Below are 18,240 nucleotides of genomic sequence, written 5' to 3'. Positions count from 1 at the left end.
TCTACACCCCTCACCCATAGTCTACACCCTCACCCATGGTTTATACCCTCACTCATGGTCTACACCCTCACCCATGGTCTACACCCTCACCCATGGTCTACACCCCTCACCCATAGTCTACACCCTCACCCATGGTTTATACCCTCACTCATGGTCTACACCCTCACCCATGGTCTACACCCTCACCCATGGTCTACACCCTCACCCATAGTCTACACCCCTCACCCATGGTCTACACCCTCACCCATGGTCTTCACCCTCACCCATGGTTGACATCCTCACCCATGGTCTACACCCTCACCCATAATCTACACCCTCACTTATGGTCTACACCCTCACCCATGGTCTACAGCCTCACCCATGGTCTACACCCCTCACCCATAGTCTACACCCTCACACATGGTCTACACCCTCACCCATGGTCGACATCCTCACCCATGGTCTACACCCTCACTCATGGTCTACACCCTCACCCATGGTCTACACCCTCACCCATGGTCTACACCCTCACCCATGGTCTACACCCTCACCCATGGTCTAAACCCTTACCCATGGTCTACACCCTCACCCATGATCTACACCCTCACCCATGGTCTACACCCTCACCCATGGTCCACACCCTCACCCATGGTCGACATCCTCACCCATGGTCGACATCCTCACCGATGGTCTACACCATCACCTATAATCTACACCCTCACCCATAGTCTACACCTTCACCCATAGTCTACACCCTCATAATCTACACCCCTAACCCATGGTCTACACTTCTCACCCATGGTCTACACCCTTACCCATGGTCTACACCCCCACCTATTCTCTACACCCTCACCCGTGGTGTACACCCTCACCAATGGTCTACACCCTCACCCATGGTCTTCACCCTCACCCATAATCTACACCCTCACTCATGGTCTACACCCTCACTCATGGTCTACACCTCTCACCCATGGTCTACACCCTCACCTATAATCTACACCCTAACCCATGGTCTACACCTCTCACCCATGGTCTACACCCTCACCCATGGTCTACACCCTCACCCATGGTCTACACCCTTACCCATAGGTTACACCCTCACCCATAGGTTACACCCTCACCCATAGGTTACACCCTCACCCATAGTCAGGCAATCAGTAACATGACTCAGGCACAACTCAGTAACCAACTGATTAGGAGTTTAATTGAAACTTGACTTGCTTGCTCCATATTTAGATTACAGAAAGGGTGAAGAATGTTGAAAGGTAAACTGAGCACTGGAAGAGATAGAAATTCTTTCTGATAAAATGTTCATTGGTCATCATTTGTTAGTTGTATATAAAGTATTTCATTCATCAACAAAATAGCTACTGTTCTGAATTAAATGGTAATTTTTGTTTTGAGGTGGGGTTGGAAATTGATCCATTCCCAACCATTACTTTTCTGCAACCAAATTATAATGTAATATAGGATGTTTTTAACCAGTTACAAAATGCCTCCCAATGATTAGCCATTTGCACTCAGGTTCACCTCTTCTTATAACAGGTCAAACTTCCCTCAAGCATAGCTCAATGCATCAAAATATCAAACCAGTTCTAACAAATATGGTAAATTTATTCAAAGTTTGATTCAGAAGGGTGAAGAATCAGATTTCTGGTTTCTTCGTATATGTGCTATTTGAATTATCACTTTTTCAGACTACACCTACTCGTCTGAAGAATGGGAAGCATCTTCCTCTGACCTGTTGTCCTTCATGGCAGCTGTACAGGACCACAGTCTACCATCATTGGGCATAACTACATCTCTTGAGGAGGTTGTCATATTAATATATTTGTACAAAAATAGCTATTTTAACTAAATTAGTTTTCTTGTACTGTAATGTGGTCCTTTTTATGTAATATCAAAGTAGCTGCCCAGTAGCTTACATTCATTGGTGCATCAAGCTTTTCTGGGAGAGAATTCTATCATTGGCCCCCTGAGTTAACCACCTGGATACCTCTGAGCCTTAAGCACTATACGAAACTCTTGAGAATCATCAACGCCTATCAAAATCCCATTTCAGACTCTAGCCCCTCAATAACGAATACGTAGATCAATGCATATCATAAGGAAAACCTCCAGAAATATAAATTGCACCAAGCAACTGGTGAAAAACATTAGTGACCTTAACACAAACTATGTACACACTTATTGTCCAGAAACAACAGCTAGTTAACAATACTTATGCACCATCATATGGCAGCCCTGGCAACTCTGGATCCCAGCAGGCTGCCCTAGTCAGTCACCTACTTGGTGCAACTTGTTCCAGGTGCCTCACTGCTTTTCATGCTTCATAAGTCATCACAGTCGTAGCTTTCCTGTCAGTTTTTATCCTTTGCCTATGTAGGGGGCCTGTGCTTGTTGTTTCTTAGCATCATGTGCATTTTTCTGGGCGGGCTCCACAGTGGCTCTCTGTTACTAATTGCTCTAACTCCACACGTTCAAGTCGTATCAGGGCCTTGAGAGTCATTAACCCCTGGGTTGTGCCCCCCCCCCACGGTTTACGAGACAAGCCGCCAAACACACACCGAAACTACGACGTTGATACAATGTTCGAACAAGTTTTAACACCACCTAACCGGTTATAACAACCAATATAGCAAGTTGTAACAATGTTCTAATACGTCATAAACACGTTAAGCCAAGATGTAACAACTTTATTACAAGTTGTAACAAGCGGAAAATAGAGACTGTTTTGGTTTGTGTTTCCAGGAAATACTCTGGTGTGCATGATAAAGTAAAAAAAAATATTTGTTTTCCCTTCTAATACATTCGAACCAGTGAAAGAATTTAATCTGTTTCAAGACATGCATCGTAACACAAATATTTGTACACTATAACATTTCCTGAGACCTGGAACTTTAAGAACAAGAGGTCATAGATATAAACTAGCTAAACACAGATGCCGAAGAAATATAAGAAAATTCACTTTCGCAAACAGTGGTAGACGGTTGGAACAAGTTAGGTGAGAAGGTGGTGGAGGCCAAGACTGTCAGTAGTTTCAAAGCGTTATATGACAAAGAGTGCTGGGAAGACGGGACACCACGAGCGTAGCTCTCATCCTGTAACTACACTTAGGTAATTGCTAAATCAAATTTTCCATAAGAAATAATGTAAATTAAATTCATCTGTTCCACACACCCAAAAATTTTAACTTAAAAATATATTTTCTATAGAATACTACTCATTTCTGTGGGGAGTCCTCTGAAGCTATCCCACTAATACAGTGCTAAATTAGTTGGGCTCTTAAGTCGCAGAGTTCTTATTGCCTACTATGGACCAGAGCTAGAACCTGGCCCCTCCAGAGAGGCGCAGAGAGCAATGGCCTATGAGCACTTTGCATTTCACCCTTACACTGCTCAGGGGCCCTAGGGACATTTACACGCCTGTGCGCAAGAAAAATAAATTCAAATTTTTTTTTTTCGTCTTCTAAACATGTTAATTTGTGTCCCCTGAGCACAGGGGGGGGGGGGGGGGGAATCGTAGGCGACATATTTTGGGCGCAATTGACCGAGGAAGTCTGGCAAAAAGTGGGCGTTGACAGAGCGGTCGTCAGACCCGGTCAGCGTCACCCGCGCTGACAGGTGGGAGTTGCCACAAAGATATTATTACCTAATTGTTTCAATGTCTCTGATTGATTTTTTCTTAGTTTTTTTGCAGTAATATTATTCAATAGTGTGTATTGTAATATATTTATATAATAAAAGTGGTGAATAATCGCTATACTCAAAAGTATGATGTGCATATTAGTGATTCAAATATTATGTTTATAAAACAATAAACAAATAGTTTTGCTGCTATTACACTCTATACACAGTTTATATATAAGTATCTGCATGTTTTGGTCACCATAACAAACCACTAAGTTGGTATTGAGAGTCGAAAAGCAACGAGGAGTTACCGCCACACACCAGCCAGCCACTCGCTGCCACTCCCTCAACACACGCACTAAACTTTCTTCCCCAACAACACCATTTGTGGTGTTTTTACACTATATACAGACATTATATATAAGTATGTATATACTTTGTTCACCACAACTGTACAGCTAAGCTGATATAGTTAGTTCAGGCACTAAGAGTCATCGCTATACACAGATGGCGGCTCCCTCACTCATTCAAGGTCACACACACTAAACTTTCTCCCCCAACAATACTGTTTGCAGTGTTATTACCTTATATACACATATTATATATAAGTATCTACATGTTTTATGCACCGTAACTGTACACCTAAGTTTGTAGTGCGCCCAAAGAGCATAGTGGCCACCCTCTAAACAGCTAGACAAATCGTGCAGACGACGTCACCTCCGTCACCCATATGGCTCCTCCCAGCATAATCCTTTTGCTGTTATTACACTAATACACACATTATATATAAGTATCTACATTTGTGTTCACCATAGAGAACCACTGAGCTGGTATGGTGAATGCAAACAATAACAGGTAGCCACACAGTCAGTAAACGATGCTGTCTCCCTCCGTCTCTCAGCATCACTCCTCCCACAGCGCTAATTATTACAACAATCCTCCTATTATCACAACCCTGGTTATTTATATCACAGTCATGGGTCATCTGTAATATTGTCATCGCTAAATAATAACAATTACAGTATATATTTATTTTGACATTTTTCGGTGATGCTGTGGTCACAAGCTGAACAGCAATGCTGTTCGCTCATGCTGCGTGCGCCAGCCTTGGTTGCTACAACAGTACTGTGCCTCTCACACCTGAGAATATTGCCCACGATTTTTAAAAAAAATGGCGTCTATTTACAAGAGCCCTGAGGAAGCTACTGTGAACCCTGTGTAGCCGCGGGCCATTTGAATCGGGCCTGGCACCCTATGGCGTATATATACGCCATACGCACTGTGGGACATGTTACTCAGGGCGTATATATACGCCATGCACAGTTTAAAGGTTAACCACCGTGCTACTCGGCCTTAAAATATGACATTCCCACTGTGTGCCGAAAATAAATTTTCGGCAAAAAATTATTTTATAGTCTTATGTTAAAATACAGTCATTGACCACAAGAAACTAAAAAAAATATTGTATGTGACATACTTCAGCCGTGATGGAGCTGAGAAGTGTAACAAATTATGGGCACTGAGTGATGGAGCGCTCAGGGTCACTTGACCCCGCCACCTCGTGGGACGGCAGTTACTGCGAATATAATTTTTCACAAGTATTTTTTTTTGTTTCTCATTCGTTTTCTTCTCTGGGGTTTTCTGGAGAGAACCCCTTTGGCTCCCCGGAACTATCCAGGCTGATATGGATATACTGTAACCCCGCGATTATCCGGGATTCAAACATCCGGAAAACGCCCTTATACGGCTAAAATCGTGAACGGATAAAATTATCTCAATATCTGGCCAAAATGGCCATGGGACCCGGATAAAAGCCGGTTTGGCCGGTTAAAAATCTGGGCTGGTGGGCCGTACCGTATTAATCCCGTACAGCTGTGGCTCAAGGCCATGGTGTTGGAGGGGGTAGGGTGGGTGGGTGGTGTCGGGAGAGAGGGGAGCATTGGGAGGGACCACCTGGGGGATTACGGTCAGGAAGAGAGAGAGGGAGTTGGTCAGGAAGGGAGGGAGGGAGTTGGTCAGGAAGGGAGTTGGTCAGGGAGGGAGGAAGGGAGTTGGTCAGGAAGGGAGGGAGGGAGTTGGTCAGGAAGGGAGTTGGTCAGGAAGGGAGGAAGGGAGTTGGTCAGGAAAGGAGAGAGGGAGTTGGTCAGGAAGGGAGGGAGGGAGTTGGTCAGGAAGGGAGTTGGTCAGGAAGGGAGGAAGGGAGTTGGTCAGGAAGGGAGGAAGGGAGTTGGTCAGGAAGGGAGGAAGGGAGTTGGTCAGGAAGGGAGGAAGGGAGTTGGTCAGGAAGGGAGGAAGGGAGTTGGTCAGGAAGGGAGTTGGTCAGGAAGGGAGGGAGGGAGTTGGTCAGGAAGGGAGGAACTGAGTTGGTCAGGAAGGGAGTTGGTCAGGAAGAGAGGAAGGGAGTTGGTCAGGAAGGGAGGGAGGGAGTTGGTCAGGAAGGGAGGGAGGGAGTTGGTCAGGAAGGGAGGAAGGGAGTTGGTCAGGAAGGGAGGAAGGGAGTTGGTCAGGAAGGGAGGGAGGGAGTTGGTCAGGAAGGGAGGAAGGGAGTTGGTCAGGAAGGGAGGGAGGGAGTTGGTCAGGAAGGGAGGAAGGGAGTTGGTCAGGAAGGGAGGGAGGGAGTTGGTCAGGAAGCGAGGAAGGGAGTTGGTCAGGAAGGGAGGAAGGGAGTTGGTCAGGAAGGGAGGAAGGGAGTTGGTCAGGAAGGGAGGAAGGGAGTTGGTCAGGGAGGAAAAACTATTGTGGTGTGTATGGGACTCGCTTAAGCCTAACGAAGGAAGGTGGCGTTGGCGGTGTTGCAAGAATTATATTGTTTTCTTATTGCTGTGGAGAGCTAGTTACGAATATTAATTAAATAACACTATAACAGATGAACAGTACAGTACAGTATTTGGTTTGCTATTTATTCATTTAAATATTTACAATAAAATAAAATGGGATTGAACAGAACTTAAGGCGCATATGTTAAAAGTCATCATACATACAGTGTGTCAACACCCACGTGTCTGTTGACACATGTGGAGGGGAGATGGGAAGGCTGGCATGAGGGGGGGGGGGGGGGGTGACCAGGCAGGAGATCACGCGTGTCATCTGTCTCTGTTCCAGTCTCGCCACTTACCCACCTGTTCACCCACTTCCCTGCCCACCCACTTCCCTGCCCACCCACCTGCCTGCACACCCATTTACCCACATGTTCACCCACCCACTATTTACCCACTTCCCTGCCCATCCACCTGTTTACCCACCTGCCTGCATGCCCACTTACCCACCTGTCAATCCATCCACCCACCTGTTCACCCACCTACCTGCACACCCACCTGCCTGCTGAACCCACCCACCCACCTGTTCACCCACTTCCCTGCCCACCCACCTGTTTACCCACATGCCTGCATGCCCACTGACCCACCTGTCAATGCACCCACCCACCTGCCTGCTTGCCCACTCACCCACCAAGCCCATCTACCTGCCATCCACTCATCCAAAACCCACCTGCCTGAATCCACCAATCCCTGCCTGCCCACCCACCCACCTGCCTGCCCACCCACTTTCCCTGCCCACCTACCAGCTAAGCAGCTAACCACCCATGCACCAGCCCCACACACTAATTAGTGTGTCAATTCAAATCATGCGTGTGGAATAAAAATTGTCAGAAATGGTCCCAAAGAGGTAAAAAAGTACTATTATCCAGAACATGTGATAATCTGGCTGGGGGCCCTTCCCATATAGTCCGGATAGTCGAGTGGAGACAGTACAGTGGTACCTCGGCTTACGAGCGCCCCTGGTTACGAGCAGGATTTGCTCGGAAAATTTGTATCGGGATACGAGGGTTGCCTTAGGTTACGAGTTTGTTGATACGCGTACGGGCCGATCAAGTGTGTGGTGACACGGCGATCGCCGTTCAGTTTGCCCTGGCCTCGCGCCCAGTAACTATCCCACCTGAATTCTTCATGAGGATTTACAGTTTTTTGTCGGGTTTTTGGCCATTTGAACATAAAAGTTGTTATTATATCTCGCCATGGGTCCCAAGAAAGCCAGTGGTAAGGTTCAACCGAAGAAAATAGTTGTGAGTAGAGGCAGTAGAGGATGTCCCTTCTTCATTAACCCTTAAAGTGCGCATCACGTCATATGACGTGTTGGAGTACTACGCAAGATTTAAACGGCCCGCGAATACACGGGGTTCACCACACCTTCATCAGGGCTCTTGTAAACAGACGTCATTTTTTAAAAAAATCGTGGGCCAAACTCCTGGGTGTTATTGGTCTCAGTATTGAGTGAGCAACCAAGCCTGACGCATGTAGCATGAGCTAACAGCACTGCTGTTCAGCTTGTGACCACAGCATCCCCTAAAAATACCAAAATATACTTGTTCATGCTATTATGTAGCGATGATATTATTACAGAAGACCCCTGACTGATAAAACTGACCAGGGTTCTGATAATAGCAGGATTGTGGTGATAATTAGTGCTGTACGCCATGGAGGGAGGAGTAATGCTGTGGGAGGGAGAGTGGTGGCGATGTCTTCTGACTGTGTGTGGCCACCTTTTATTGACTGCACTCACCGTACCAGCTTAGTGGTTCGCTATGGTGAACACAAATGTAGATACTTATATATGACGTGTGTATAGAGGGTATAAACAACAAGAGAAGGTTGGGAACTGCCATTTTGGTGAGGGCGGTGGCGTCGTCTGCACGATGCCACTGTGCAGACGACGGTGTTGTTTACTGGTTACCACGATGGTCTTTGGGCATCATACCAGTTTATTTGTACAAGTATGATGAATAAAACAGGTAGATATTTATATATAATGTTTGTATATAGCATAATAACACCACACAGTATTGTTGGAGGAGAAATATTAGTGCGTCTGGCCTTGAGGGCGGCAGCCATCAGCTGACTGTGTGAGGTCCTACGTCTTTGTGCCTTTACTCACCATACAAGCTTAGATGTACAGTTATGGTGAACAAAACATGTAGATACTTATATATAACGTCTGTATATAGTGAATTATAGCAAAAACAGTATTGTGGGAGGAGAATGTGGGTGAGTCAGATGACTTGAGGGAGGGCAGGAGTGGCTGGCTGGTACACGGCAGTCACTCCTCATTACTTTTTGACTCATAATAGCTACTTAGTGGTTCGTTATAGTGAACAAAACATGCAGATACTTATATATAACCTGTACTTATAGTGTAATAACTGACAAAGTATTTGTTGACTGATTGATGAACATAATTGAATCAACAATATGCACACCATATTTTTGAGTACAGCAATGATTCACTCATTTTATTATATAAATATATCAAACTACACACTATTAAATAATATTACAGCAAAAAAACTATGAAAAATCAATCAGAGACATTGAAATAGTTAGGTAGTTATCTCTTTGTGGCAACTCCGGCCTGACAGCTGGCGAGCAACAGACCGCCTGGGACACACGCTGAGTCAGCGCCTATTTTTTGGCAGACTTTCCCGCCCTATAGCGGGCAATATATGGCACTTACAATTTTTTTATTAATTTTCCCCTGATCAGTGAACACAAATTAACAGGTTAGGAAGAAAAAATAATTTTTTTTTTTTCAAAATTACATGCGCCTGTGGGGAAGAAAGGATATTATACCCCTAGCATGTTAAAGGTTAAGAAAATATGTGAAGTATGGGAAGAACTGCAAAGTTTTGCTGAAAAAACTCGCCCAGATAAAGCTGTAGCAGGCCGTTGCATTGACCTTTTAAATGACAATGTGATGTCTTACTACAGACAAGTGTTAAAATGTAGGGAAAAACAAGTGTCTTTAGACAGATTGTTAGTAAGACAAGCAAGCAGTGAGCCACAAGCAGGTCCTAGTGGTATGCAGGCAAGAAATGCCGGAGAGTGCACACCAGAGAAGTCCTCACTGCCTGATGTTACAATGGATGGGGGCTCCCCTTCCAAACAGTAACACCTCTCATCCTCCCCCTCCTCACTATCTTCATACACCAAGAGCAGTCATCAGCAATGGTAAGTAATAACTTGAACATAGTTTTGTAGTGTAGATTTAGATGAATTAGGTATAAAATTTAGTTTGAAGTGAGGTTTTTGGGTAGTCAGGAATGGATTAATTCATTTCCCATTTTTTTTATGGGGAAATTAGCTTCGGGTTACGTGTTTTCGGGTTACGAGCTGTCTTCAGGAACGGATTACTCTTAAACCGAGGTACCACTGTACACTTGGGAGCCGGTCGGCCGAGCGGACAGCACGCTGGACTTGTGATCCTGTGGTCCTGGGTTTGATCCCAGGAGCCGGTGAGAAACAATGGGCAGAGTTTCTTTCACCCTATGCCCCTGTTACCTAGCAGTAAAATAGGTACCTGGGTGTTAGTCAGCTGTCACGGGCTGCTTCCTGGGGTTGGAGGCCTGGTCGAGGACCGGGCCGGGGACACTAAAAAGCCCTGAAATCATCTCAAGATAACCTCAATATAACAGTATTAGACTTTGGCATCAGTCAATGTGAATGGAGTTCTAGGCCTGTCAGGGACCATGAGCTAGAACCTGGCCCTCTCAGAAGAGGCACGAGGGGTAGTGACCTATAGAAACCTCCCGTGTAGTTGAAAGCATTCTGTGTCTGCCATCAACCGGGTGAGGCACCCAGAAAGGTAAGCGCCCCAAATTAAACCCTCCACATGTCCAGTTCTTGGCTGATGTGATTGCCAAATGGTCATGTGACTCTGGCTTCTGCTTTTCTGTCCTCCAGCTCTGTGCCTTGTGATGTAGTGCTGTTCTCTGGTGGTGCGCAACCCAAGAGTAATCTCTCCAGTACTCGGGCTGTTTGCGCCTAAGGTCACCTTCCTTAGGTGCCCTGTAAGTACTGCCCTTGGGGCTTTGGGCCACCTAACACAAGGCACCTAGGGATCTATCTCTGCTTGGCCTTTTACTGCTCGGTGATCAACCGCCGTTAGTGTTCTGGGGTGTTTCATGCACCCTTGTTTTCCTTTGGGTAAGGAGTAGGAGTAGCACTAATAGGAGCACAGAGTACTGCGCAGCTAGTTTTCACCTCCCATAGCGACTAACTCTGTTCCACCTGGGTACGTTGTCCTCTTGCGGGGTTTTTTCTCTTGCTATTGTTTTCTTGCCTGGTGGAGGGGTTCTGCCTTAGGTTTTGGTTACCCCTATTGCTCCTCGTGGTCCCCTGCTAGGCTCCCATGAGTGAACACGTCCTAGGGGGTTCAGCTTTTATCAGTTTTCTTGGTAGACTTGGGTGCCAGTTAATAGTACCCTGCCGAGGGTTTCCCGATGTAAGTTCCATCTCCGGACCCTGCGAACCCCGCGAGGGACGCGAGAGGTTCGATGGAAGCCACCCCTGGATCCCCTTTTGCTTTGTGCGAGTTTGAGGGTTGCTCTGTCCCCTTGTCTCTGGGTGACTCTCACCAATTCTGCCTCCGTCATGCTGGCTGCTGGGTCAGTGACACCTTCGACCCAGAGTCCTGACTAGTGGGCCCAGAGGTCTGACCAATGGATCCCCTTCCTTCCGGCTTTTATGGCTGCACCAGCCTTTTCTTTTCAGGCCGGGGATTTGGAAGATGACTCAGCCCCGGGTCCTGCTGTGGAGGTTCCTGGGGCTGGGGAGGGGTTGACTTGGGGGCCTTGGGCCCTGTTTGACCCCGCTTGCGTTTTTGTTCCCTTGGAACGGGACTTGCTGTTACAAGGAGTGGGCTTTTTTTTAATCACCCCCCCCCCTCCTGCCACTCTGCATACGAGTTGGATTTAGTGTCTGCCCCTACCCTGGTTCAGTTCCGTGTCCCTTTGGGTGCGTCAGTCCTGTTTTTCCAGAGGTTTTCGGGTTCCACATCCCACCTCATGAGGTGCGGAACACCCTTGCGCTTACCTCCTGCACGACCCGGATTACGCCTCCATCATGAATCCGTCTTCATTCATATTTGGGTCTTTGTTTCCCTACTGGGTTTGGTATGCGGTTCTGGAGTCGTCCTGGCTAGCGGACTGCCCTATGTTTTTTTTTTTTTTTCTACCACACATTTACACATTTCACATTTACAATGCTAACCAGCATATATACATTTTCTTCTGTCCTCCATGGACAGGGTTAGAGAAGTGTTAAACATATAGTTCAAGGGTTTATTGAACACTCAACCACAGAAGGTGATTTGATGCTTTTAAAATGCTAAGCTAACCTACATACGTAAATACATAGATACACAGATTTACGTATGCCCTACATAAAGTGTTAGATGTGTCTTTTACATAGTGTCATTAATGTACATTCACAAAGGTGAAATGTAATTCTGATCAGCTTCCATATATTTTTTATACCCATACATATACATACACACACACACACACACATATACATACATATATACACACACACACACACACATGCATTCACATACATTTGTCTCATTTACTCTGACAGGGTCAGATAGCTGATAAAGACACTAGTGTGCAATTAAGCACTTAATCACTGAAGGTGATGAAGGTGCTTTTACAAGCTCAGGTTATATAGTTACATCATATATATACATTGTATGATTGATATATTACATGGTCAATCTTGGATACAAGTTCAATATATCATCAAGTGTTCCAGTACTCATATAGTAATTACAGAGTTCAGCATACCTTAGCCCAGGAGGGCGAAAGTCAGTCAGTATGGGACATTCTACAATATAATGTTCAAGAGAGTGCATGTTTTCTCTTTCACAAAGTTGACACATTGTGTACTCGACATTTGGGTTTTGAGAAAGCATGTTTGTATGTTTTTGTTGGAGGCTTGGCATACGTTCTGTCGATCCCGCACACTTGCGTGGCACTGACGGTGGCCCTCCAGTATTTTCCATGTGTATATTATTTGATATCTCTCTCTCGTCTCTTTTCTAGGGAGTACATTTGGAGAGCTTTGAGACGATCCCAATAATTCACGTGCTTTATCGCGTCTATGTATGCCGTATATGTTCTCTGTAGTCCCTCTATTTCAGCAATCTCTCTTGCTCTGTAAGGGGAAATGAGCACTGAGCAGTACTCACTGATCAGGTGAGATTTCGTTGACTTCGGTTGACTTCGGTTTCTGGTAGGGTTGTCTTGTCCGTTCTCTCGTAGTGTTTTCAGGACTCATCTTATGCCGAATTCTGTTGCCTCATATCGTGCGGCACTGGTGGAGCCGCTGCAGCTTGCATTCGCCGTTGATGTTACTTCTGCACCATTTCGCAAGCTGTCTCGTGCGTTTTTTCATCTCTGACCTGCTCATGCTCTACCCGAGCCATCTTGGTCTATGGATTGGGTGCTCTCTTATCTCTCGCTTCCTCTGTTTGAAGTGGCCTCTTCGATTCCAGACTGTTTCTCCAAGGCTCTTTTTCCTGTTGGCATTGGCCTCTTGGGGGATTGGGTTGGGGAGCTTCGTGCTTTCCACCAGCTCAGGGGGGGTTTCTGCTCTTTTGCCCCGGTGATAGGTTTGTTTGGTCACAGCCGCCTCCTGTTTTGGCGAAGAATGAGACTGCTGCTTTCCGGAGGAATCCTTTGGTCCTTGCATTTAATTGGCTAGGCCAGGGGTGCATCATGTGTTAAGTACGTTTGCAGCTCTCAGCCGTTATTTGCACGCCATGGCTTCTGTGTCCAGTGACATTTTTAGGCTGATCTAGTTTCCCTTCTTCCCTATTCCAGGGTTCGGGTCTCCCAGGTCGTCCGCAGGGGTTATTCGGTCCAGCCACCCTGCAGTCTATCACCATACCCCACGGCATTCGTAAGTTTGCTGCGCTTGCTGCCGTCTTCAGTAACATGTCTTGGGCTGACATTTGGGCACGGAGTTTTTGGCAGTTGAACAGGGTCCTGGCTGCGCTCTACCTGGTTAGTGTTCCTGGGCCTAGTCGACGGTTGCAGTCAGTTGTCTCAACTTTGAGTTAAAAGCAAGTGCCGACTGCCTCCCGGGTAAGTCCCTCTTTTTTTTGTCTTTGGGTAGGTAGCTCCGGGGAGCCGAAGGGGCTTTAGGGAGCAGTAGGGGCTCCCCCCCAGAAAACCAGTGTTGAATGTAATGAAACACCATTTTCTGGGTGAGTACCGGAGGCTCCCCGGCATCCCTCCCTCCCTCCGGTCGGCGTTTTTTCGCGTTTTTTGACATCCAGCCTCAAGAACTGAGGTGTGGGTAGCCGGCACGGGGGGTCTGGGGCTCCCCCTCCCCCTCCCGGGGAGGGGAGAGCTGCGCAGACAGCGGCGCGGCGGTGTGTGACGTCACACTAGTTTGCTTGTTTTCGGTTGGGGAGTTCTATCCACTAGTTCGGTTTTTGGTAGCAATTTTAACCAGAATAGGGGTTTGTTTTGAGGCGCTTACCTTTCTGGGTGCCTGTTCCGGTCGATGGCAGACATAGAATGCTTCCAACCACACGGGGGCTTCTATAGGCCATTGCTCCCCTTGCCTCTCTGAGGGGGCCCGGTTCTGGCCGTGGTCCCCGGTAGGCATAAGAACTCCATACACATGACTGATGCCAAAGTCTGACATTAGCATATCAGCCTGGGATAGCTCCGGGGAGCCTCCGGGATTCACCCAGAAAATGGCGTTTCATTACATTCAACGCTGGTTTTTTATTTTCATAGTAAGTTTGAATATTTTTGGCCAAGACTATGCCTGGTAGCAGCATCATTCGTTCTGGAGGTGTTAAGAGGAAGAAAGTTGTCCTAAGAATTAAAGACAAGTTACTGTTATACACTTCAACCAGTGCGGCGTCACAGTGCTGCGCCATTAGTTAAATATTTTTTTAAATAACTTTTTTATTTTCGTAGTAACTTTAAACATTTTTGCCCAAGACTATGGTAGCAGCATCAATCGTACTGGAAGTGTTAAGAGGAAGAAGGTTGTCCTAGCAATTAACACTTTCGCCTGGGCATGACGCAGCATTGCGTCATCCGTTTACTGTCGGTAATACCGGGGATGACGCAGCATTGCGTCATCCACTTTAAATAATCGCCAAAAATCAAGTTTTTATCCGATTTTTTGGGGACTGGTTTTAAAATGCGCGCCGATGTCTTCCCATTTTCTTTGTTGAGCCTCGTGGCCCTCAGGCGGCTTGGCACACGCCGTGGGCCCATTGTTTTCGCTCCACTGTTGTAACCAATGTTGCCTCCCCTCGCATCTCAAACGTGTGTACATTTCGGCTATTTTCCGTGGCTATATTTCTTACTGCGGCTTTAGAAACTATCTACGCTTACTCCACAATGGATAGTGATCATAAACAAGGCCCTTCCAGGAAGAAAATTGCGAAAGAAAGGCTTGAAAAGGGCGGGAATTGGCAGTGTAGGTGGAAGGCGTCTGAGCTCTCACTTGTGGCTAACGTGTGGCCCGTCTTCAATTCGTCGGCGGTTGGAGCATGACCAAGTTTTTTATTTTATATGCTAATGGTCCTCTAGAGAATTCAATTGCGAACCCATTGAGACCAAAATGAAAGACCTAGGACGAAAATTGAGGTGACCAGAGTGAAAATAGTGAAAACATTTTATCGCCTTTGCGCACTCCTGGGTAACTCGTTCGCACTTTCTCTGTTTGCTGCGGGTAATTAGCCGGGCTTTTGGAGTTTATATGCATTTAGTGCTGTAGAGAATTCTATTGCGAACACAATGATACAAAATTTAATCTCGTAGGACGAGAATTAGGTGACAAAGTTGAAGAGAGTATACACTTTTCAGAATTTACGTGCGCTCTCGTGACACCCTGGGTCCCATATCGCACAGTTGAGGGGTGGCGCGCGGGGTACACCAAAGTGTTAAAGAAAAGTGTTAAAGAATGTGTTGTTCAACCAGTGAGGCGCCACAGGCAAGTCAAGCGCCTTCAACAAGTGAGGCGCCACAGGCAAGCAAGTGCCTTCAACGAGTGAGGCGTCATAGGCAGGCCAAGCGCCTTCAACAAGTGAGGCGCCACAGGCAAGCCAAGCGCCTTCAACAAGTGAGGCGCCACAGGCAAGCCAAGCGCCTTCAACAAGTGAGGCGTCACAGGCAAGCCAAATGCCTTCAACAAGTGAGGCTTCACAGGCAAGCCAAGCGCCTTCAACAAGTGAGGCGCAAGCAAGCGCCTTTAACAAGTGAGGCGTCACAGGCAAGCCAAGCGCCTTCAACAAGTGAGGCGCCGCAGGCAAGCCCAGCGCCTTCAACAAGTGAGGCCTCACAGGCAACCCAAATGCCTTCAACCAGTGAGGCTTCAGCAGCAGGCAGTCAAAACTAACTTTGCTTAATGAACTGTACAGTAATTTTAAGTGTTAATTTTAGTGCTATGTTAGTATAGGTTACGTAAATTGTTAAGAATTCTTAAATTCAAGATGTGTGGCATCAATCAAGAAGGCGAACACCAACAAGGTAAGTTTTGGCTTCTAGTTGAATATTTAATAATTATATGTGGCAAGGCAATTCAAATTATGTTGTTTGTAGTATAAAAATAGTTGGAAATGGTCACTTTTGGACTCGTAGGTGGTGAAAAAGTACCATTATTCGAAAAATGTGATAATCCAGCCGGGGGTCCTTCCTATATAGTCCGGATGATCGAGTGGGGACAGTAGATCATTCAAGTGAGGAAACACTGTAATTAAAGTGAGATTCTGATGGATGCATGATTGGAAAGGAAAGCATATGCTCCTCACACAATGTCCTATATATATTCCTCTGGTGGCAGTCTACTATCCAGAACCACCCCTAGATCTCCTCTATTAGAGTTCTTTAGTCCTTTCCACATAATTTGTAGGTTATTTGTGGTCTTTTTTTTCTCCTATTCCACATTCCATAACATGGCAATTATTCACTTTAAGTTCCTTTTGTCAAGTGGTGCTTCTGTGCACGGAGATTCTTGTTAGAATGGAATGGCACTTGAAACAAGTGACAGCAATTCATATGGTTGCAGCAGTTTGGGGCTTGCAGCCAGATGGGCAAACTGGAACTTAAGAGTTTACTTGCCAGTCCTTGATCTTGGAAAAGCTTTGAATATGGTCATTCTAGGCTGGACTCTACTCACCTAGTTGTACTCACTTAGTTGTGATTGCAAGGGTTGAGCTCTTTGGTCCCACCTCCCAACTGTCAGTCTATTGCTGACCAGATTCCTGAACTTATTGAGTTCTATCATACAGAGGGCCACATGGTTTGCAAATTTGAATTTTCTGAAAATACCAGTTTCTCAATTGGGGGTTAGGGAATGACGCTATATGAACTAAGTTCGGGTGAAGAAGCGATCCGCCAAGCGTCGTGCCGGCCCGGGGTGGTGGGTGGGTGGGAGATTGTTTAGCTTTCCAGTCCTCTTTTAGCTTTTCTCATCCTCATTTCGGACATAGACAAGAACACAACCTATAGCACTGTATCATCCTTTGCAGATGACACTAGGATCTTCATGAGAGTAGGCAACATAGAGGACACGGCGAACCTCCAGTCAGATGTAGATCAGGTCTTTCTATGGGCTACAGAAAATAATATGGTGTTTAACGAAGATAAGTTCCAGCTTATGCGCTATGGAAAAAATGAAAATATAAAAACGGAAACCACGTACAAAACTCAGGCAAATCATAACATAGAACGAAAAGGCAATGTAAAGGATCTGGGTGTACTCATGTCGGAAGACCTTACCTTTAAAGAACACAATAAAGTAGCCGTCACAACTGCAAAAAAAATGACAGGTTGGATAACAAGAGCTTTTCACACTAGAGATGCTATACCGTTGATACTATTCAAAACGCTTGTGCTCTCTAGAGTGGAGTACTGCTGCACAATGACAGCACCTTTCAAAGCTGGAGAAATTACTGACCTGGAGAGCGTGCAGAGATCCTTTACTGCTAGAATCCACTCAGTAAAACATCTAAACTATTGGGACCGACTAAAGAGCCTAAAACTGTACTCCCTTGAGCGCAGGCGGGAGAGGTACATAATAATTTACACGTGGAAAATATTAGAGGGGCTGGTCCCAAACCCACACACAGAAATAACATCACATGAGACCAGAAGACATGGCAGGATGTGCAGAATACCCCCGTTGAAAAACAGAGGTGCAACTGGTACTCTGAGAGAGAACTCTATCAACATCAGAGGTCCGAGACTGTTCAACACGCTTCCACTACACATAAGGGGCATAACTGGCCGACCCCTCACAGTGTTCAAGAGAGAACTGGATAAGCACCTCCAAAGGATACCTGATCAACCAGGCTGTGACTAGTACGTCAGGCTGCGAGCAGCCGCGTCCAACAGCCTGGTTGATCAGTCCGGCAACCAGGAGGCCTGGTCGACGACCGGGCCGCGGGGACGCTAAGCCCCGGAAGCACCTCAAGGTAACCTCAAGGTAAGGTAGTCCCTAACACAGGTGTACAGGTTCCTGAGCCTACTGGGTTCTGTCATATCTATATTTGAAACTGTGTATGGAGTTAGCCTCCACCACATAACTTCCTAATGCATTCCATTTATTAACCACTCCGACACTGAAAAAGATCTTTCTAATGTTTCTGTGGCTGTGACTGCTTTTCTTCAGAGCCTGCCACCACCAGTATGACCCAACAGGAAAGTTTGAAATGAGCCAAGGTGTGTTGATGCATTATGTTACTTGCCATTTGACTGTGAGAACACCTCAGATTTTTATCTTAGGATGCATCTGAGCTTTTTGCTCAGAAAAAAGCTTGTCTTTGCCTGATT

At 46.2% G+C, this 18,240-nt stretch overlaps 1 protein-coding gene across 5 annotated transcripts in view; it reads left to right on the top strand.

The window, feature by feature from the left end:
- The window catches only part of LOC138350935 (uncharacterized), a 52,217-nt gene extending 38,700 nt beyond the window's left edge, over nt 1-13,517 (top strand). For 3 of the 5 annotated variants that reach the window (XR_011222305.1, XR_011222304.1, XR_011222306.1), the window contains exons 3-4: nt 1,677-1,792; nt 13,261-13,360. Coding sequence is in view for 1 of the 5 variants with exons in the window: in XM_069302390.1 (XP_069158491.1) it covers nt 1,677-1,792; nt 13,261-13,500 (356 nt within the window). In the remaining 4 variants the exon portion in view is untranslated. Of the gene's footprint in view, nt 1-1,676; nt 1,793-13,260 lie in introns of all 5 variants that reach the window. The other 2 variants (XR_011222303.1, XM_069302390.1) reach the window with 2 other exon arrangements.
- Nucleotides 13,518-18,240: the final 4,723 nt, after the last annotated feature.

The sequence above is a fragment of the Procambarus clarkii genome, chromosome 48, assembly GCF_040958095.1.
Source record: "Procambarus clarkii isolate CNS0578487 chromosome 48, FALCON_Pclarkii_2.0, whole genome shotgun sequence".
Lineage (NCBI taxonomy): Eukaryota > Metazoa > Arthropoda > Malacostraca > Decapoda > Cambaridae > Procambarus > Procambarus clarkii.
This window is presented reverse-complemented; position numbering and strand designations above follow the sequence as displayed.